This window comes from Micromys minutus (genome assembly GCF_963924665.1).
Source record: "Micromys minutus genome assembly, chromosome: 3".
Classification (NCBI taxonomy): domain Eukaryota; kingdom Metazoa; phylum Chordata; class Mammalia; order Rodentia; family Muridae; genus Micromys; species Micromys minutus.
In genome coordinates, this window is record NC_137972.1 from 53644711 (window position 1) to 53667503 (window position 22793).

Sequence of the window (22793 nt, forward strand, 5' to 3'; positions counted from 1 at the left end):
GGGCCCTAGGACTCACTTCTAATAGTCTGAGTGCTGCCATATGCCCATGGATTAGGGGGCCTCAGATTCTGATCTTGGAGACACAGTGAAGAAAGCTTTGGCCCTTTAAGTAGAGAGCAGGCGGCAGTGGGTGGACTATGCCCCGCCAGTGGGAGGGAGCTCCTGGGCCCCTCCCTGGGGAGGGTGAGGGAGGAACCTAGTGTGTATCTGGGAGCTGTGGGCAGTGCAGAGACAGCAGACATGCTGTGTGGGCTCAGCCGGGACAGCCCTGCAGAGGCAGGTACGTGGAGCATGCAGGCACCACACCAGCTACAGAGAGGAACCTAGATGGTAGGAATGGGGCTGCCCCTCTGGAAGTCTGGTGGGAAAGATGTGGATCTAACCAGGCAGGGTTGTGTTTCTGCTCTGGGGGTGTCCTGTGCTCACTGGAAAGCTGTCTCCCAAAATTGTCCTTGGGCACAGGTTACAAGGGGTTCAGAGACCCAGGGAGGCTGCCTTTCTTACCTCACTGGGGGGAGTAGAGCTGTCCGTTGTTGGGAATTTGGGGCTGGGAGTGAGCCTTTTCTGAGGCCAGGGTGAATGAAGGTTTCGGGAGCCCTGGGCTCTGGAACTCAGTAGAGGGGCGGGGCCCAGCTGCCACATTCCTAGGTGTCTGTGGTGGTATCTGTGACTGGAAAGCAGCTATGAGGCAAGCAGAGTGATGTCTGTCTATCTATCTGTCTGTCTGTCTGTCTTCATAACTTCAGACTGCTGGGCCAGCCTGACCTCCCCCAACAGTGTGGCTCACTCTGCTTTCTGTGCCTTTAAGGGTTACTACCTCCCAATGCTCTCAATACCTTCCAAGATCTACACACTTCTCTACAGCTTCCAGGGTATAGGGATCAAGCACCCCAGGTTTCCTTCAAGGGACACCTCTGTCATACAGTTTGAGTTGGGGATGTTGGAACTTCTGTGCTTTTCTTATGCCCAAGCCTGCTGGGCCTTTGCCCCATTCTCTTCCTGTCTTTTAGGCTTCCTTTCCTAGTAGAGCCTGTGTTTGGTGTTCTCTTGGCCTCTGGGCCTCTACCTCTAGTGAGGTCTGTGTTCTGGTGTTCTCCTGACCTGCCTCAACCCCTGGGTTCCTGAGAGGGAGTGGCTAAGCCTGAAGTCTTGTTACAGCTTCGGAGCCCAGTTCTCAAGGTCTCTTCCGAGCTCTCTGGTTTCTACTCTGAGGCTTCCCCATTCCCTCCCCAGTCTCGCCCCTGAGAATTTCCTCCCGGGTCATAGGATCACCCCTGTGTCAGTATCCTTTGACTTCAACCCGAGGCTTCTTTAAAAAAAAAAAAAAAAAGCCCTGAGCTGGAGTGTCAGGAACAACAGGCTCTAGGTGTGCTGTATCCCCCATTCCCTTCCCTTTCTCCATCCTGTGTCTTCTTGCTCTCCAAGGTTTGTGTCAGAGAGTCTACCTACAGTTGTTCCCTCAAAAGTCTAAGGGCTCAGCATGGACCCCATGTCTATTGCTAAACCAACCATGGGGGTCTCACTAGCCAGGCCTAGTTGTCGGGCCTCTCCTAGGGCAGAGGAAGGGAGCCAACAGGTGGTCGCTGCATGTGTATCACTGCAGGGTCACTTCAGGGGTGGGAACTGAGGCCTGTGGAGCGGGCAGCCTGGCTCTCTCTGGCCTGGATGGGCTCTACCCGGGTGGCTGTCTCCTCTACGGTATCTGTGGGGTGGAAGAGAAGATATACAGTAGGCCTGACTCAGGCTAAAGTTGCTGTGCAGGTCCCCACTCCGGCATACACACACTGCCTTCAAACTCCTGCCTGAAGAATGGGTGTGTCCTCGGACTCCTGACCACAAGATGTCTTTGTCACCAGGAGCTACCAGGATTTAGTCAATACTGGCCACCCAGTATTCCAGACTCAGGACAACTGAGACAGAGTGTATGCACAGGGGGGGTCCCTGTTCACACCCTCCTCCCCAGGGGCTTCATCAGAGCCCTTTCTAGGCCTGGGCTGTGGCCATTGGGTGAACCCTTAGAGGTCATTCACTTGGGGATCAGCCAGTATCCTGGAGCCAGGGAGGGGTGGGTTCCACCCAGGTTCAACCCCTTCCTGTTCCTGGCCTCTGGCCACTCTTGCTTCTATAATGGCCTTTTCTACAAATGGGGATTGAGGTCAAAAGCTAGGTGCTTACAGAATGCTAGAAAGCTGTGTTCTCTCCACTCCTGAGTGCAGTGGAGTCTTTCTGATAACGCTGAATGCTGAGGAACAAGTGGGAAGACTGTAGTAGGGACTTCCTGACGTGTTGGGGTGAGTCTGTATGAGAGACTCATGGGCATGGCCTCCCTGACTGGGGACATTTCATCAGGTTACAGGAGATGAGAGAAGGGGTTTGTGGATGTCTGGAAAGTCTTCCAGGCAGAGGGAAGACTGATGCTAGTCAGGGCTCCACGAAGTCTTACCCTCCCTAGGCTATAGTTTCTTTAAACTCGCTTGGGCTCTCTTGTGCTCTTGCTGGGGGGTGGGGAGGCAGAGCTAGGCGTGAGGAATGTGTCTCTCTTGGGTCTGGGGCACCTGGTTCCAGGATGATCTGCAGAGCACCAGCTATCACCCCATCACCCCTGTGAGACTGTCCCCTTCCTTCTCAGCGAACAGCCGCTGTGTAGATGCTTGCAGCAGACTGGCCAAGGACAAGCCCAGCCGGGTTGGCGATTCTCATTCTCTCTAGCCGCCTTGGCATTGCACAGTGAGGCTTCCTGTTTGATGTGTGACTGCTCGGCTCACGCCATTGAAAATGTGCTGTGGCTGTCTTACCTGTCATCCCATGCCTCTGCCCAGGGAAAGATGGCTTCCAGAGAGCAAAGTCCACAACCACAGCTCAGCCCTGTGTCGATCCATCCCTAGAGGGACAGGGGTGTCCCTGTGGAATGTCACTGTGGAAGAATGTCTCTTTGAACAGAGCAGTCCAGAGATTGAGGTGTTATGTTCAGAGGGGCAGGTCCTAGAGGGCTGGATGCCTTGAGCTTGAATGAGTCCAGGGCTGAATGTCCTTATTTTATGGTCCCCTTAACTTCTGTGTGCCTTGGTTTCACCATCTATCACATGATAGTGATGGCAGAACTTCTGGCTTTTTGCGAAGACAGAGCGGTAATGACTTTGAAGTTCTTAGAACCAGGCCTGGCTCAAAGCCTGTTCAATCTCTTGCCATGAGCCATTACTTACCCTCTCTGTGCCTCAGTTTCCCCATCGGTGTATCAGCATGCCAAGCTGGCCTGACTCCAAAGTTCATCCTGTCCTCTGCACACCAACAGTGCCATCCGTAGCCTGGTGGGTCAAATCAAGGTTGGACAGAGATATGACGCTAAGCGGCCACTCTCCAGGAATTGTCACTAAATCTTCACAGACCACTTAAAATGAGAGATCCAAAGGAGTGGGAGTGGGGGGAACCTTAACCCAGCTGTCATGGGAACACAGGAGTCCCACTAACGGGTCTTCATATCAAGCTTGCTCAAGTGCCTCTAATGGGAGTGACAGGCCTGAGTTGAATTTACAGCACCCCTCAGCCCCCACCCTTCTGTCCCTTTCCTGGCACTCTGTTTAGGCGGCACCCTGGCAAAGCAGATTGGCAAGGGACAAACTTCCTTTTCCCTTTGTCAGCTCAGTAGCTCCCTGGGGCTGCAGAGGAAGAGAGATGTAGGGTGGATCAGCAAGATTTGCCTGAGGAAAAAAAAAAAGGGACCCCCCCACACCTCCACCTGCCTAGTTGCAGCAGCCAGAACCAGGTGTTTAGGCCTGTGCCCTGGCTCCCCATGGCCCCGGAAGAGAATTTCCCTCTGAAGCAATTTCTACAGCCCTGACTGACTGAAGTGGTGCTCATAATTGGCCATTGCTGGAAGGAGACTAGAAAAATGCAGATAAAAATATCCCTGTTTTTTTATGCACGTTTCCAGCTGAAACTGGTGGGAAAGATGTTTTTTGAAAAGCCTTCATCTCTAAGCATGTAATTACCAAGTCCGAGAACATCCCCCACCTCTCTCTCCCCCCAAAAAAATACAAGAGGACAGGAGAGAGTGAGCTTGTTCCCTGAGGGGGGACTCTGGGGGCCAAACCACACGGAGGCATCTATAAATAAAGTGGTCCCCTAATTTCTCCCTGCTGTGTGAGGAAGACACTCCCACTTTACAATGGAGATTAGAGGCTCAGGGCATGCAGCCAGTTGGCAGTTCCAATCATGCTTTGACTCCTGGTTTGAATGTGCCTCAGTCTCTCTCATCACAAGGTTGTTCTTGAAGGGGGGCGCTGGTGTCCCCCTTGACAAGGCAGCTGTCAGAGTCTTAGTTAGGGTTTTACTGCTGTGAACCATGACCAAGGCAAGTCTTATAAAGACAACATTTAATTGAGGCTGATTTACAGGTTCAGAGTTTATTCCATTATCATCAAGGCAGGACCATGGCAGTGTCTAGGCAGGCATGGTGCAGGAGGAGCTGAGAGTTCTACATCTTTATTTGAAGGCCGCTAGGAGAATACTGGCTTCTAGGCAGCTAGGATGAGGGTCTTAAAGGCCATACCCACAGTGACACATCTACTCCAACAAGGCCACACCTACTCCAACAAGGCCACACCTACTCCAACAAGGCCACACCTACTCCAACAGGGCCACACCTTCTAATAGTGCCACTCCCTGGGCTGAGCATATGCAAACCATCACAGACAACATCACCCTTTCACCATGGGTTACTCTGAATATGACTTGGGGGAAAGGAGTATTAGATAGAAAAACCTCTTAGCCAGTAGCTCTGATAGCTAGTATGACCTCCTGACTTCCACCGGAGGCCTCTGGGCTCCACTTGAAGTTCCTGGCCTTGTTCAGGTCTCTATGTGTATGTATGCATGTGCACATGCCTGGCTTTTTATGTGGGTTCTGGGGTCCTGAACCCAGGTGCTCAGGATTGTGTGGCAAGCACTTTATCCACTAAGCTGCTTCCCCAGTCCTTGATTACTAACTCTGTGCACAATGCCATTACCTTAGTTTGCAACCTCACCCCAGCAAAACCTGGAACAACACACTGACAGCCAGAATCCAAGGCTGGCAGGATTTGTCTGAAGGAGAAAGTTGGGGCCACTCGGTGTTAAGAATAGAAAATTAACATGCCTTAGCTACCTCACAGAAGTTACCATGTTCATCAGTTGGACAAGCTCTGATTATTAGAATGAAGAAAGGGGGGACCTTTAAAGATGGGTTGGAATGAGATCCCCTCCTTCACTAGCTTACCCAAGCCTGGCTACCAAGAGCAACATTTGGGTATGCCCAGCCTGCAGATCTCTGCTTCTTCTATTTTATCTTCAGGGTTCCATTATCTACCTTGAGCCCATAGGTATTCAGGGCTGCGTTCCAAGGGAGTCACTGCTCTGGTCCGGAAAAACTTGGTCCTCAGCTTCCTTCAAACACAAATACCCTTCCCCATGGACACATAACCCTTGAAGCTTATCTCCGTTTCCCCAGGATGGGGAGGGAGCCTAGGTGACAGGATCTGATTTGCCTGGGATGAGACACATTTCAGTTTCAGAATTGTCCTGGTGAAATACCGGAGACATCTGCCCACACCACTGATGGAGCTGAGCCTTTCTAATTTTATTAGCTCAGAGTGTCTTGTTGCAGATAATGAAGGGTGTACGAGGGAGCAGTAATGGGAGGCATTACATTAAATGGTGTTGTCTGAATCACACTGGTGGCTGTGAGCATGGGTCTGGGAAGGAGAGTGAACAGAGAGCTGCTGGGGACCCTATTCCAGGAGCCTTACGATGATGCTCACCTTAACTGCTATTTGGCTATTTACCACCTTTTTTTTTTTTTTTTTGGCAAGTGGAGGGGACCTGACCACTTAGCAGAGTTAATGAAGAACCAGACAGTTTCTCATGGGTTAGATAAAGAAGTTTCCATGGGTCTCGGTTGAGCTGTGGCCCTGATCCTAGCCAAGCCTTTCTTCTATCTAAGCTGAGCACACCTCTGTTCTTTCTAGAGTGGTCCTCAGTGAGGCTGATATGGCACCCCATGGAACACTTGACAATTTCTAGGATCATTTCTGGCCATCCCAGGATCTATTAATATCTGGAAATGGAGACCAGGGGTGCTGTGAACCTTCATGCAATACAGAGGCCCCTTCCCTTTCCAGAAATAAATCATCAAAGCTAGCTTTGATAAACTCACTGAGCCCCTACTGTAGTCCAAGCTATCTTGACCCAGGCTGACTTGCCCAGGTTGATCCCTAGGATAGAAAGACCTAGCTGGGATGAGGCATGTGGCCTTTGCCACCTACGAGGCTTGAGAAGAAGATACCACCCCACAGCTGTAGAATGACAGGCACAATCTACTTAGAAGGGTGGGCCTTTCTGCTCTGAATTGGTCTTCCTTAAGAGGCTGATGGGGGCATGTACAGTATCAACCAAAGGCTGAGGGAGGGTTAGGGATCTGCAGGTGCCCCCGGTACCTGGGAAGGATGCCCCCTCCTCAGACAGCATAGAGAGCCTGTCATCCAGGAGCCGAGAACAATGAGGCTTGGAGGAGCCTGGTACACAGCCTTGTCAAGAGGTACTGGTTGGGAATGGGAGCACAGTCTACCTTGGAACTGCCAGTCTGAACCCCAGTCTCCTCATCTGTCAAGTGGACTTGAAGATCTCAACTCCCTTCCCCCTGGTTCATAGAGAAAATCTAATAAGGCCACAGCTGTGAGAACAGCCAAGTCCAGAGAAGAAATGGTTTAAAGCAAGGGACCAGCAGAAAAGGAGGGGCAGTGGCTTCTCCACAGAGCAGGTGACCTGGACACCCTTGAAACTTCAGGCTGTTCAGAAGCACAGATGTGGGTAAGCCTGGGAAAGGAACCGCTCTCCCAGGCAAGCGCAGCCCACTGAGCCATTCCATCTTCTGTGTTAAGCAGGTTCTCCCGGGGCCAGGATTGTCCCCAAGTGTTAAAAGGGAAAAGCTTCAGTGGCCTGCAAATAGCAAAAGCCACAGAGCTTAGATCAGGGTCTTAAACCAGTGTCAGTTTATGTGTCACCTGTGTGTGTTCCAGGGACCGTCCGTTTCCTGTACTGCTTGTCCCGCTGCTGTGAGTCAACTAAAAAGACATCAAAAATGTCAGGCAAAACCGTCTGTCTGTATAAATGCACGAGTCTTCTCTCGGTCCTTATCTTGCTGTTGTGGGCTCAGTCTGGGCTAGAAGGTTCTAGTTGTGTAAACGGCATACAGTTTTATGAATGTGAATGGAGGATCTGCAATTCTGGGGTCCTTTAGGGGTCCCGGTGAATACTGAGGGACAACTAAGATATCTCTTCTTGCATGGCACAATGTCCCTGTTTGTCAGAGCTGCTGTCCTGTGTTGCTTAGGGATTCTTGGAAGAGGGGGGCGGGGAAGCCTGGGCACTTCAGTCCAGGAACAATTAATTGTTTTCCAAACAGTATTTTTAAACAGTTAAATCTAATGGTGTTAGAAACAGCGCTTGAGTATTCTCTTTATAATTAAAATTGTCTCTTTGTTTTGTTTGGAAGATTGTCTCGGAGGTTAGGCTGGCCTTGAAGTCACAATAGGGTTGAGAATGACCTTAAGCGTTTAACCTCTTACTGTCCCTGGAGTGCTGGGGCTATCACTTGTGCCACCACACTGTGCTCTAATAACTTTTAAAAATCCCTCAAAGACAAATGTCTATGCCATGAAACACATCCCAGGAAGACAACAAGACAGGAAATAAGAGAGGGGTAGAGAGGGGAAGAGAGAGGCAGATTCATCTGCTAAGATTCCTGAGAGAGGGAGGTTGGGAAACACTACTTCATTATGCAATGGAAGGAGATTTCCCACCCAGTAAAGCTAAGGTTCACCGGCTTACACATAAGTGGAGTTTATTATATGTAAAGCATTCACACACACACACACACACACACACACACACACACACACACACACACACATATATACACACACACACACACACCTGCAAATGCACTGGCCAGGTCTAGTCGTGAAAACCATGGTAAGTGCCTTATCAAGTATGCATCTAGATCCTGGGACAGGTCCAACAGGCCTGGATTTCTAAACTAGATTATAACACCCTCCCCCAAGCTATGTGACCCTGAACACAAATTCTCTCTTTCTGAGTTGCAGCTTCCTTTCTGGATAGTCTGGGTAATGTCTTAGTTAGGATTTTACTGCTGTGAACAGACACCATAACTAAGGCAAGTCTTATAGAAACAACATTTAACTGGGGCTGGTTTACAGGTTCATAGGTTCAGTCCATTATCCTCAAGGCAGGAGCATGGCAGCACCCAGGCAGGCATAGAGCGGGAGGAGCTGAGAGTTCTACATCTACATCTGAAAGCTGCTAGTGGAAGACTGACTTCCAGGCAGCTAGGGTGAGGGTCTTATAGCCCACACCCACAATGACACACCTACTCCAACAGGACCACACCTTCTAATAGTGGCACTCCCTGTGCCAAGCATATGCAAACCAACACATTCCACTCCCTGGCCCCATACACTTGTTCAAACACCTGAATCTATGAGGATCATACCTAAACATAGCATAATGCAAAAATACATTTAGTCCAACTTCCGAAGTCCCCATAGTCTATAACAGTCTCAACAATGTTAAAAGTCCAAAGTTCAAAGTCTCTTCTGAGATTCATCCAATCACTTAACTGTAATCCCCAAAGCAAGACAGGAAACCATCTGGGCAAACTCCCAATTCCGAATCTCCATGGCTGATGTCAAAACAGTCTTCAGATCCCCAACTCCCTTTTTATCTTTGTTGACTGCAACAAACTTTTTTTCTCCTGGGCTGGTTCTACTCCCTGTTAGCAACATTCCTTAGCAGATAGACCACGGCTGTGGCATCTTGAACATGGAGTCTCCAAGGTAACTTCAATGTTACATCTTCTTTTTCCAGTGTCGGGGATCCATACATGATCTTCTGGGCTCCTCCAAAGGGCTGGTGTCAGTTCTCCCACTCTGTCCTCTGTAGCACTCTATGTTTGATTCACTCCACTGCTGACGCTGTTCTTGATGATCATTCCATGGTACTGGCATCTCCAATACACTGGAGTCTTCCCCCACAACTGAGCTTCACCAATAACCTCTCACATGCTCTCTTCATGGTACCAAGCCTCAAATTCTTTGAATGACCCCTTTAGTCCTGGGCCATCAGCTGCAACTGAGGCTGCACCTTTACCAATGGCTTTCTATGGCTTCTCACAGTGCCAAGCCTTAGCTGTTCTTCATGACTGCCTTCATGCCTTCAAAACCAGTACCACCAGGTTGACAATTACACATTACCAAGTACAGCTGCAGCACAAGACACAACCTTGGCTATCTCTGGAACATAGCTTCTTTGTGCTCTCAGTAAACACTTTTCAGAAGATTTCATCTCAGTGTTGCTGGTCTCTTCTTAATCACCACTAATTTTTTAGCTCCAACTAACCAGCATCAACTGTCCCAGTAGTCTCCCTCTCTTGACTCTAAAGCCACATGACCAAAGCTGCTGAGTTCTGCTTGCTGGAGCTGGAACATGGCCCCCTTGTTCTATTACATCATCAATAGCTTTCTGTTTTCCACCTCCTTTACTGCCTAAGCTTGACTGTCATAGCACTTGGTCTGTAGGCTGACTTTGAACTCAGAGATCTGCATGCCTGTCTCCTACGCACTATGATTAAAGGTGTGGTCTACCAATCCTGGGCTTAAGTTTTCTTCACCTAGCACTTGCTCTCATCTAGGCTAGCCTTGAACTCAGAGATCTGCTTGTCTTTACTTCCTGGGATTAAAGGCTTGTACTGCCTTGCCTGGGCCTAAATTTAGCTAGATGGGATCCTGCCCCAAGGTCACCACTTCCTTAATTCAATTTAATATTCTTGAACACAGGCTTTAGTTCCATTTCACTTCCTTTAATACTCAAACTATATATTTTATGTTTTTCCCTTCTCAGTTTGCTATATTTGTTCAAAATGCTCTTCATCAGACTTAACCAGAGAACAATGTCTCTGTTGGGCCTTTTTGAGACTTCCTTTGTCGATGCACTTAACATAAATCTCTTTGCCTTAGCTTTAGGCAGTCTCTTCACACAATGGCAAAAAGCAGCCATGTTCTTCACCAAAAGATGAAAAAAAAACAGTCTTTCTGCCACATATTAAAGTTCTCCTCCACTGAAACCTCTTGGGTCAGCAGGCCTATAGAGTTCAAATGACCCTCAGCATCACTGTCTTCCACATTCTTACTACATTGGCCCATGGTCAGGCCTATCACAGTAATGCTGTAGTCCCTGGTACCAACTTCTGTTTTAGGGCTTTACTTCTGTGAACAGACACCATGACCAAGTCAAGTCTTATTAATGACAACATTTTATTGGGGCTAACTTACAGGTTCAGAGGTTCAGTCCATTATCCTCAAGGCAGGAGCATGGTGGCATCCAGGTAGGCATGGTGCAGGCAGAGCTGAGAGTTCTACATTTACATCTGAAAGCTGCTAGTGGAAGAATGATTTCAAGGCAGCTAGGGTGAGGGTCTTATAGCCTACACCCACAATGACACACCTACTCCAACAGGACCACACCTTCTAATAGTGCTACTCCCTGGGCTGAACATATACAAACCATCACAGGTAATATTACTCATAAAAACAATATGGACCATGACATGGGCATGTCAGACGCTCGGCCTTAGATTAGCTGAGAAGCTCCCTTACATAGGGATCCTTTTCCAAGCCTTCTTTTAGCCTGAAGAGAGCCCTGGGACACCGTTGCGGGATAGCAAGTGTAACTGTTGCACAGCATGAGGTAGGAGGGCTCCCCCAGTGGAACGGAGGTGAAAGTGGGACCTGGGCCAGTTTCTGATTCCAATTTCTACCTTTCTCCCACAGATGATGGGCCTTACTCAAAAGGGGGGAAGGACACCTCGGGGACTGATGGGGCCCTGGTGTGCCGCCGCCAGAGCATTCCAGGTATGGTGGGCTGTACTTTGCCTTGAGCTCGTCCTTAAGAGTTCCAGTGAGTCATGAAGTATAGGCACTGCCATTGACTGTCCTTGTGCCCTCAGTGTGGTCACTCCTGGTGGAGGGTGATGTCACCCGGCATAAAGTGGCATGGTGCCAACCTCCCTGCCCTACCCTTCCCAGTCTTGGCCCCGGAATGGACACTTACCTGCTCATCCTCCTGTCTGCCCACAGAGGAGTTCCGGGGCATCACCATGGTGGAGCTGATCAAGCGTGAGGGCAGCACTCTGGGCCTGACTATCTCAGGAGGAACTGACAAGGACGGGAAGCCCAGAGTCTCCAACCTGAGACCTGGGGGCCTGGCAGCCAGGTAAGAGGTGTGCGGTAGTAGATGGGCATTGGTAGGGGACAGACTAGTGAGGGAGTTTGACATCTCCCATAGGGAGGCCTCTAACAAATGCTGATTCAAGGCCCAACCTCTTTCATTCTCTTCCCCTGAGGCCACAACACCCCACCCAGGCAAGGCCCTGTACCCTTCCTTGTCCCTTTGCCCCCAGGGTACCTTCCTAGCAGACTCCTATTCAACCCTCTACATGCAACACAGAAGCCATTGCCTCCAGGAAGCCATCCAGGGCTTCCAAATAAGGTAGTGCTCTGTACTCATTGTCCTGGTAGTTTCCCCTAGACAACAAGGGCTGGAAGTTGGCCTAAGTGCCCAGATGAACTTGCCAGAAGGGTTTCAGAGGACTATGGTATGAAAACAAGAGAAAAGCAATGGGCAGGCCACCATTGGGCTTGTGCAAGATGGTCACCATGATGCTGTCACCAGGCCAGCACAGTAGGACGGGCTGGGGAGCTCTGGATGTCATACTCAGCCTTGGTTAGACAGGTGCTGTCTCACCCCTTGCTGAGTGTGACCTTGGACAAGGAGGGACCGCTCTGAGTCTCAGCTCTTTGAGGGTCCCCGGAGGAGGGTGATGTGAATGTTGGTAACCCAGAGACCAGCACTGACCCAGCTCTTGCTCTGGCTCTCTCGCTTTAGGAGTGATCTACTGAATGTGGGTGACTATATCCGCTCAGTGAATGGGATCCATCTGACCCGGCTCCGACATGACGAGATCATCACACTGCTGAAGAATGTAGGCGAGCGCGTGGTGCTGGAGGTGGAGTATGAGCTGCCCCCGCCCGGTGGGTGCCCTTGGACGGGGAACTCTGTCCACTGCCTCAGGCATTGGGGGACACTGATACCTCCCTGCCTGGGCCTGGGGTGGGGTTGGGGATCACCTAGACAGGGTGGGTGATGTCAGGAGGCTGGCCACACATGGTAGAGCATGGAAGACACAGTTTGTTGTCAACAGGTGGTGGTGGGACCCCTCTCATAATCTCTCATCTTGTGTAGCCAGATAGAAGGGGTCTGGGGACACAGGCTGAATAGCTTGTTTCCTGATCCATTGCCCCCGACCCCACTGCCCCGCACTGAGCACAGCTGCCTAGGATTTCTCTCAGCTCTGAATTTTCCAAGTTGGTCTAAAGACTTAATTGGAGTGACTGGGAGCAAGCCTGGTCTAGCCTCAAGTCCCTCTGTATCCTGTGTTTTGCCGTGGACCTCTTGAGCATATGAGGCCCTTTCCCCTGTGGTGGACTAGGTTCCCAGTGCCCCGCCTCCTCTGCCTGTAAAGGGGCGAGAGGTCTGCAGGTTGCTGTGACTCTGCGGCTGGTCCCTTGGTTCTCCTGGAGTGAGCCTCGGGCACATCTACCAACAGCACAGAGCTATGGCAGAGTGACTCAAAGGAGGCCTCGGTTTCCCCACAGCTCCTGAAAACAACCCGAGGATCATTTCCAAGACAGTGGATGTCTCCCTCTACAAGGAAGGCAACAGCTTTGGCTTTGTCCTCAGAGGTCAGTGCAACAGCTCCCTTAGGGTTGAGATGCTGAGGCTGAGGTCACTGAGGATCCATGTATATTCTGCATCACACTGGTGAATGTGACCTACATTTTGATTAGGACTTTCTCAGTTTATTGATTTAACTTCAAGTCTCTCTGTGTACTCATGTATGCACATGCATATATGGGACATGGTGTGTGTGTGTGTGTGTGTGTGTGTGTGTGTGTGTAGGGGTCAAAGGACAACTTGTAGGAGTCAGTTCTCCCGTTTCCCTGTGTGGGTTTTGTGTAACAAACTCAGGCCATGAGGCTGGGCAGCAAGGCTCTTTGCCTGCTGAGACATATCTCAGCAGCCCTTGCTTAGCCTTTAAAGAGCACAGGACCATTTAGTCAAGCATCACGTGGACAGCTGTGAGTACAGCAAGGCACACATGGCTGACGAGAGGACACAGCAGAGATGGAAAACTGTGGCAGATGTGTGACAAAGTTTGAGTTGCCTAGTAACTGGGGCAAAAAGGAAGAGGAGGTCTCAGGAGGAGAGGCACACTATGTGATCAAGAGAGGATTTGTGTTGTTTCCTGTCCTTTATCCCATCTGTGGGGAGAGAGGCTGCTTGGGCTGCTTGCCAGAGAACTGTGGATAAGTGACTCCTGCTTGCTGCTGACTTCTGTTTAGGAGGTGCCCATGAGGACCTGCACAAATCCCGCCCATTGGTCCTGACTTACGTGCGACCTGGTGGCCCAGCAGACAGGTGAGGCCCTGGATCTTTACATCACTTCCCAGATGGGGGATTGAGGCCAGGAGGGGACAAAATGACCGGTCACTCAGAGAATTGATGGATGTGCTAGGACAGACCCCAGCTTGAATCTTCCCAGCATCCTCCTGACTTACCCTAGGGTAAAGTGCTCTGGGCTCTGTGACTGGTCATCTCTGTCTGGGACTGTCTGTGGAAACCTCTCATGTCCCAACAGTCCCTGACTCAGCCCAGCCGGGCCGGGAGGACAGGGTGTGGGAACAGGATATATCCAGGCCCTGCCACAGTCTCCTGACCCCTCAACCATGTTCTCTGACCAGGAGACTACTGACCATTTCAAGAGAAGCCTGGACCAGGCTTGTTGTAGATCTAAATTTGGTCTTGGTCTGGGGCCCTGCATGCATCGCTATTCATAGAACCTCCTGGAATAGCTTTGGCACCTGTCAGGGTCGACATTCCAGGGTAGGGGTTGGGCCCAAACTGGAGCACTGCTGAGTTCTTTCCCAAGCTCATCTGTCACTAGGCCAGAGTCACTATTGGAAAATTGGGGTGGGGACAATGGGAGGAGACTCTCCAATGAACAGACTGCCCCTTCTCTGATGCTGTGTGTCCTCGGCCAGGAGGACACCCTATCTGGGCTGGGGTGTGAGCGGCCTTGAGGAAGTGTAGAGGGAATCAGAGCTGGCCTGGTACATCTTCCTCATACTCTGTTCACCCCGACTCATTCTGTGTGTCGCTGACGGGGCTTTCATCTCCCCTACAGGGAGGGTTCCTTGAAGGTGGGCGATAGGCTGCTGAGTGTAGATGGGATCCCCCTGCATGGGGCCAGCCATGCCATTGCAGTAGCCACCCTGCAGCAGTGCAGCCATGAGGCCCTTTTCCAGGTGGAGTACGACGTGGCCACCCCAGGTATGTTCTGGTCTGAGGGTAAGGGCTGGGGCAAGAAGTCCCGGATCCTCAGTCCTGTAAAGAGTGTGTGAGCTTAGGCCAGTGCTTTAGCTTCTCTGGGCCTCTTGACAGTATCAGGCATCTCCTGATTTCACTGGGCATCCACAGGGACAATACAGGTGAAGTAGCATGCTCCTGTGTATGTGTACACACACACACACACACACACACACACACACACACACACACACACACAAGCAGCCAGGGGAGAGGGTGTTGTATGGGCTCTAAATAGAGCATGAAATGAAGCAGTGAACCTTTGGGGAAGCTCTAGGCAGGATAAACTGTAAGTGCCAATGCCCTGGGGCAGGAGATTGAGGGGCCAGCCTGGCTGTAGGCTGAATGGCAAGGAGCCAGGACAGAAGGGGTGAAGGTAGAAGCCAGGGGATAAGAAAGTGACTAGCTGCCTCAGAGAGAGCTGATGTGAGACCAGGATGCTTGAAGGTAAGGGGTTTTCCTGAAGTACAAACCTGGCCTGGTTTGCTGGTGGCTGTAAATACCTTCCTCAGCAGTGAGGGCTAAAGGACAGCAGGGTTAGGCCAGGCAGGGCAGCAAGCAACTTTACTTTCCACGAGTCTATATTTTCCCTCCCCATCATTCCAGACACAGTGGCCAATGCTTCAGGACCTTTGGTGGTGGAAATCGCCAAGACCCCGGGATCTGCCCTGGGGATCTCTCTCACCACTGGCTCCCACCGGAACAGGCCAGCTATCACTATCGACCGCATCAAGCCAGCTAGCGTGGTGGACAGGTGAGGTGAAGCAGGCCTATGCAGGGTAGAGGCTACCTGTGGCCCTGTCCTCTGGACCAGCCTCTCTGTGCCCCTGTCTCACAGGAGTGGCGCTCTGCATGCTGGAGACCACATCCTGGCCATCGATGGCACCAGCACAGAACACTGCTCACTGGTTGAGGCCACTAAGCTCCTGGCCAGTGTGACTGAGAAAGTCCGATTGGAGATCTTGCCTGCACCCCAGAGTCGTCGGCCCCTGAAGCCCCCAGAGGCAGGTAGGCACCACAGCAGATCTCAAGACCCAAACCTGAGATGGAGTGGGGAGGTGTTCTGAGGCACCAGAGCTCCAGGATGAAGCCTTGAGCAGGCAGGAGGACTGTGTGTCACACTTGGCAGGGAAACTGAGGCTGTAGAGACTGTGGGAGCTGGATACTGGGATTTGTTAATTTACTCTCTGCTAAGGGAATTTGTTAATTTACTCTCTGAAGTCTTTACAGAGGGGCTTTTGTGGGTAGTGCTCAGTGGGGAACCTCTGACGTCCAGAACCAGTTCCCTGGGGGACTAGCTTCCCTGGCTGTCAGTGCAGCTTGAGCCTGGGCACAGAGCTTGGCACATGGTGGGTAGCAGTGCACATGAGCAAGGCGTTCTGTGCCTTGCTGCTGGGACAGGTCTTGGATCTCACCTTCGGCTTGTGGGGACTAGTCAGCCTGGACAACCCCAGACATGCTGGCCTCTTTCCTCTTCCCACTGCCACAGTGAGGATACAGAGGAGCGAGCAACTGCACCGCTGGGACCCCTGTGTCCCCTCTTGCCATAGCCCAAGGCCAAGCCACGGCAGGGCACCCACCTGGACACCTGGAGGCCAGGACCAGAGCCGATGTAATGTATCTGCTGCTGCAGCAATTCCATCATCCTAACATTCCTTCCTGGACGGTGGTGTCGGTGCGTGGGGTGGAAACCACACAGGAGCAAGAGGGATGCCCTATGTCACTTAGCCTGTTCTTAGGGGTCTGTGGAAATCTTGGTCAGTGATGCTCAGAAGGGCAGAGGGAGACCTGTCTGAGGTCACACAATAAGGGACTTGAGTGAAGAGGAGAAGGCATAGCTGTCTGTGTCCTTGTGAGTGTGTGGTTCTCCCTGACCCCTGTGCAAGTGACTAAAGCCCTGCTGGGGCTTACGGGGCTGTGCTCTGGTCTCCCCAGCCGTGTCCTCGACTCCCTTCTCCTCACCAACTATGAACCCTGCCTTTCCCTGTGCCAACGCCAGCACCCTGCCTAGAGGACCCATGAGCCCCAGAACAACAGCGGGGAGGAGAAGGCAGAGACGGAAAGAACACAGGAGCTCTTGTAAGCTGGAAGCCATCCCCATGGAGCACCATGAGGATGGGGCTGGGGGTGAGACTTGGGTCATGTGCCACCTTAAGTGGAGACTTGGGGTTACACAGATGAGGCTCACCCTGGCCATCTGGATGTCCCAGACATTACAGGGAGGATCCTCTGAAGCCAGTGTATTCAGTGTCTGGTGCCTGTCACTAAGGACTGCATAAGATCACTTCTGTGATGTGTCCAGGGAAACCCACAGGGACAGAAATAGGTTAAGGATAGATTGCCTGGGGCAAAATGCAGGTTCTGGGGCAATCGGTGAGGAGACAGCGATTCCTTTATTCTTTTTTTTTTTTTTTTTTTTTTTTTTGGTTTTGAGACAAAGTCTCACTATGTGGCCCAGTCTGGCCTAGAATTCAGTCTTTCTGCCTCCACCTCCTAACCAGGTTCCTATGGGAGAGGCTGACAGTGCTGCAGGCCATTAAATTATACACTAAACAGGTGACCACTATTACATGGGAACTTCATATCAAATAACGCTGTTCCCGGGAGCTGGAATGATGCTTCGGGTTGAGAGCATTTGTTGCCCTTGCAAAGAATCAGTTCCCAGCACTCATGACAGGCAGATCACAGCCACCTGTAACTCCATCCCAGGGGGAACTGACATCCTCTCCTGGCATTTGCAGACACCTGTGTCACATACACCCCCCCCACTCAGACATACACACATGCACATAACTAAAAACAATAGAACAAATCTTAAAAAAAAATAAAGCTATCACCAAAGCAACGCAGGCTACAGAGCACAGACTACAGCACCACCCAGTCCAGTTTTACTGTCCAGTGACCCACATTCAGCCACAGTGTGGAACTATGAAATAGACAAATCTGGAAATAGAACATATGCTTTAAATTGCACAGTGCTCTGAGTAGTGGGGAAAGGTTACATCTGCCCCACTTGGTCCATCCTGAGATGTGAGCAGCATACTTGCCCAGTGTTTCTATCACGTACGCGCTGCTCAACTTTTAGTCCTTCTCCAGCATCGCTCTTGGTCAGACTGGCTGGTGTCTGCTGCCCAGATTTTACCGATCAATGTTCAGAGCAATAGTCATGGGGCTGAGGATGTTGTTCGGACAGTAGATTGTTTCTTCAGCATATATGAAATCCTGAGTTTTACCCTCAGCACTGAATAAATGAGCAAAGTAGTACCTGCCTGTAATCCAGCACCCAACAACCCTGTAAAGGAAAGGGAGGAAGGTCAGAAGTTCAAGGTCATGCTCAGCTGCACATAAAGATCAAGGCCAGACCTTATTTGTATGAGACCCTGTTTCAAAACTAAACAGAAGGTGCTTCAAAAGTGATTCTGGTGACTTTATGAGAACATGCTGGTATAATAATAATATCTCACTATCAAGCTTTACAGTTAATGTCTCTCTTCCCAAAGGTTGTTTGTAGGTGAAACCTCATCATAGGGCTGTATGACTAGTGTGTCTGTAGACTTTGGTACTGTCTGTGGTTTCAGGCATCTCCTAGGGTCTGGGAATACATGCCTTATGATAAGAGGGGTTCTATAATATAATAAATAATACAGGCACACAGAACCCCTTGTCTTACAACATGACAGTTTCTAAGACTATCTCTCTTAGCCACTGCTTGGTATTATGGTGCAAGGTAGACACCATAATAGCCCTGTATAGACAACGAAACTCAGGCTCAGCCTAGGTGGTCCCGGGGTCCCTGTTCACCTGCTCCTCTGGCCCCCAGACATCATGAGGACTCTCAGTGGGCAGCCCTGCAAAGCCTTAGCAGGGTTTGTCTGAGCATGAAACCCTCCTGTCCCACAGTGTCGTTGGCTTCCAGCACAATAGGGCCCGGTGGGCAGATTGTTCATTCAGAGACCACGGAAGTTGTGCTCTGTGGAGACCCCCTCAGTGGCTTTGGCCTCCAGCTTCAGGGAGGCATCTTTGCCACCGAGACCCTGTCCTCCCCACCCTTGGTGCGATTTATTGAACCTGACAGTCCCGCTGAAAGGTGAGCCTACTGCCTCTGTGGGACTACAATATGGGGGGCTCTAGTCCAGTGGGGAAACTGAGTCACAACTACAGCTTCACAAATATACCTTACTTAATCGGAGTATTGGCCCCATCATCAGTCCCAGAGTCACACAGTATGTAAACCCTGTCTGCCTGTCCTCAGAGGACTCTGTGTTATGTAAGGACAATGGCACCATCCCCAGTGAACAGAGAGACTCAGGTCCACCCAAGTCAAACCCTTAGCTGGGGGCAGGGCTGAGTTCAGAGACCAGGACTTGCCCCTACCTGAGGTTCTAGTCACCAGCTTCTCTCCACTGCGCTCTGGGGGTTAGGTGTGGTCTGCTACAGGTGGGGGACCGTGTCCTAGCCATAAATGGTATTGCCACTGAGGATGGGACCATGGAGGAAGCCAACCAGCTGTTGCGGGATGCTGCACTGGCCCGCAAAGTTGTCTTGGAGATCGAGTTTGATGTGGCAGGTGAGTAGACCATTCAGCTACACACACTCTGGGATCCTGCCCCTCCCCCCTTTGTACTCCCTCAGACCATGCACAGTGCAAGCCTAAGCCCCTGCATGGGGATGGAGTGCCACACAGGAATCAGGAATCGGAGGACTTAGAATGATTGCATGCAGCAGGGACTCCAGGATCGGATCCTGGGAGTTCTATACGAGAGCATCTGGACGGATAACAGCCTCCCTCTGCCCTCAGTTTCCCCAGCTGTCAGTTAGTAGAAAACAGAGTATGGTGTGGTATGAATTAGAGACAAGAATGTGAAAATGCCTGGATCCACATGGGTCAAGTTTTGCTGCAGGCCCAGCCCTGGGCAGCAGTGTCCAGCTCTGGCCCCTACCCTGTCTCTGTTCTGAGGACAGCACTCAGCTATTTGGAGCCAATTCGTCAGCCTTATGGGTCTTAGCCTTCCTCCTCCATAAGGTGGAAGCAGTGGGGTGGCTTGGTTTGACACATTACTCTCTGAGATTGCCTCCCTCCCAACCCAAGAGAAGCCACAGCAGGTGTTAGATGCTGATCTCTGAGCTCTTCTGGAGTCTTGAGTCACCCGTGGCTGTTGGTTCACAGAGTCCGTCATCCCAAGCAGTGGGACCTTCCACGTGAAGCTACCTAAAAGGCGTGGCGTGGAGCTGGGCATCACCATTAGCTGTAAGTCCCCACGGTGTTCTACCTGCTTTATCTCACTACATTTCCACAATGGGGTGCAGCCCCATTTCATAGAAGGAAAACTGATGCACATAGAGGTGAGCTGATTTGCACACACACAGACACACATACACACACATAGACACACACACACACACACACACACACACACACACACACACACACACCCTAAGCCAGGAAGAAATGGTACCAAGAACCAGTAGTATCTTCTTCCAACCCCACCTTAAGCATGGCCTTGAAAATTAAATTCACAGCCTGTCTCCCTTCCCTGTAGCAGCCAGCAGAAAGCGAGGGGAACCTCTGATCATCTCAGACATCAAGAAAGGCAGCGTGGCACACAGGTGGGGTGCCACATGGGCAGGGGTGTGGCCGTGGGGGTAGGGCAGTGCTCATCTGCACCAGGCTCCTTCATCCCCACCCCACTCATGCAGGACTGGCACCCTGGAGCCAGGTGACAAGCTGCTGGCCATTGACAATATTCGCCTGGACCACTGTCCCATGGAGGATGCTGTGCAGATCCTGCGCCAGTGTGAGGACCTGGTGAAGCTGAAGATCCGGAAGGATGAGGACAACTCAGGTGCGTGCCCAGTGGCCAGCTGCAGGGGAAGGCTGGGGGGCTCCCCACATCCCCCTGCCCCCCACATCCCCCTGCTTCAGGACCCCCAAGAGCCACTACAAGGCTCCCCAGAGTGTGAGATGTTGGCAGGATATCTGAGCGGCTGGTACCGCTCTTGCAGGATGCAGGGCGGGGCCCCGGCACAACAGAGACATGAACTGGCAGCTGGGAAGAAACAGTGAGAAGGGGGTGGTAAGAGGTGTAGTTGTAAATGGAGTGTGAACCCCATAGTCAGAGTCTGTGGCCCTTACTCTGGAGGAGAAACTTCATTCCCCCCACTTGTCTCCTGTCCTTCTTTCTTTCCTGCTTTTGTTAAAAATGTTTAACAAGTACTTTGTTTTATGTGTATGTCTGTTTTGTCTGCATGTATGTCAGTGTGTGTGCCGTGTGCACGTCAGATGCCCAGGGAGACCTGCAGAAGGAGTTACGGATGGTTGTGAGCAGACACGTGGTTGCTGGGATCTGAACCCTGGTCCTCTGGAAGAGCAGCCAGTGCTCTTAACCCGAGTCATCTCTCCAGCCCCTCCTTTCAGATCTTCCTCCTCTCCTTTTCTCTCCTCTTTCTGCCTTCACTCTTCTTTCCTTTCTCCCTCCTCCCTCCCTGTCCCTTCCTCTGTCCTTCCCTCCTTCCCCCTCCTCTCCCACTTCCTCTCTTTGCTGTAAATCTTAAGTTGCTGTGGGTGGCATGTGAAAACTGTTTTCAAATCTTGGTTCCATGTTCCTGTAAGTTTTGTTTGTTTGTGGGTTTTTTGTTTTGTTTTTCCTTTCCTTCGAGGCATCTGGGCAGCAGGCTCAGAGGGCCCGCCGGGTCCCCAGGTTGTACCCCTGGAAGGCCTGAGCAGGTGTTTGAGGATTGGATGAGGTGGTTGGTGTTTCAGGAGTGCTGAGACTGGGGAGGACTAGGCTCCAACCCATCCCTCCCACTCCAGCTGCCTGTCCACTTGCAGACGAGCAGGAAGGCTCTGGCGCAGTCAGCTACACAGTGGAACTGAAGCGCTATGGCGGGCCCCTGGGCATCACCATCTCCGGGACAGAGGAACCTTTTGACCCCATCATTATCTCTGGCCTCACCAAGCGAGGTCTGGCTGAAAGGTAAATCAGGACTCAGTGGGTACACACAGAAAGTCTGGGGACCCCCAGAGAGCAGAAGATGTGCCTTGGGACCACCCAATCTAGATTTTTAAAATTTATGTTCCAGCATTGAACAACTCAAGGACAATCACTTTATCTCCCTATCCTTAATGTGACTTTTCGTCCAGCCCAGCAGCCAGGGCAGAGAAAATGAGGGCTGAGGGGAACCAGCCAAGGCAGGGCAGCTCACCGTCAGCTGCCTCCCAGAGTGCCCTTAACAATGATCACTGTGAAAACTCTGTAGAAATATCAGGGGTAGTGCCTCATTGCTTGAACCCCACATGAGGCTTATCCTGGGACCCTGAGGCTGCTGGGCTGCCACCTACTCCGAAATTTGAGTTCCTCTGTCCTGCAGGGCAAGGCGGTGGCCTGTAGAAATGAGTTTCAGAGCTCTGCCTAGCTAGGGTCCCGAATTAGGCTGAGATGCTCCTGTAGCACCCTCTGCTGGACGCTAGAGAGAATGCAGGGGCCTGGTGTACCATGCCGATTCCTAGCAGGGCAACATAGCCCAGAAAAACTGCAGCGCAATCAGACTTACACTCCACACCGGCTTTCTTGCAGCCACATTCAAAAAGTTAAGTGTGAATAAATGAAAATTAAAAATATATATGCATTATGACATGTAATCAATATGCATGCTTTAAAGTTAACATGCAAAATAACGGGTTTCATCATAGCATATTCATATATATACACACATATATATGTGTGTGTGTGTATATATATACATATATATATGTATGTGTGTATGTATACACACACCTTTTCTGACCCCCTTTCCTTCCCTTAAATATCCCCCACTCCTGTTCAGGTCTCAAATATTCATCAATTAACCTCTATTTTTCTGTTTCCCTGATTCCTCAAATCTGATCTTTACCTTATCTAATCTTTGTAACCCCTTCCCATACATAATTTTAAATATAGCTTCCACATAAGAGAGAAAAGTGATTTGTCTGAGGAGTCTGGCTTATTTTCTTCAACTTAATTATTTCCATCTGTTTTCCTACAAAATTCCTTTTGCTTTTTGGGTATATAACGAAGAGTGGGTGGTCTGACACCCACTAAGTAGATCAGGCTGAGCTTGAACTCACAGCAATCTGCCTGCCTCTGCTGCCCAAGTGCTGGGATTCAAGGTGTGTGCCACCATGCTAGGCATCTAGTTTTTAGTGAGCCCTAGTCCGGCCTGTGCTACATAGCAAGAGCTGTATCAGAACAAATGAGGGAGAAGAGAATGACCCTGAGTTGA

General features: G+C 50.8%; 1 protein-coding gene across 2 annotated transcripts in view; it reads left to right on the forward strand.

Annotated features, from left to right (window-relative positions):
- The first annotated feature begins 230 nt into the window (after window positions 1–230).
- Window positions 231–22793, forward strand: part of GRIP2 (glutamate receptor interacting protein 2) — a 34860-nt gene continuing 12297 nt past the window's right edge. For both annotated transcript variants that reach the window (XM_080914905.1, XM_080914906.1), the window contains exons 1-17: window positions 231–280; window positions 10880–10960; window positions 11186–11321; window positions 11994–12139; window positions 12764–12850; window positions 13511–13586; window positions 14353–14498; window positions 15141–15288; window positions 15373–15542; window positions 16024–16146; window positions 16470–16613; window positions 18435–18621; window positions 18956–19101; window positions 19702–19782; window positions 20075–20141; window positions 20232–20377; window positions 21364–21508. In XM_080914905.1, the coding sequence (XP_080771031.1) occupies window positions 241–280; window positions 10880–10960; window positions 11186–11321; window positions 11994–12139; window positions 12764–12850; window positions 13511–13586; window positions 14353–14498; window positions 15141–15288; window positions 15373–15542; window positions 16024–16146; window positions 16470–16613; window positions 18435–18621; window positions 18956–19101; window positions 19702–19782; window positions 20075–20141; window positions 20232–20377; window positions 21364–21508 (2069 nt within the window). In that variant the 5' untranslated portion in view covers window positions 231–240. The remainder of the gene's footprint in view (window positions 281–10879; window positions 10961–11185; window positions 11322–11993; window positions 12140–12763; window positions 12851–13510; window positions 13587–14352; window positions 14499–15140; window positions 15289–15372; window positions 15543–16023; window positions 16147–16469; window positions 16614–18434; window positions 18622–18955; window positions 19102–19701; window positions 19783–20074; window positions 20142–20231; window positions 20378–21363; window positions 21509–22793) is intronic.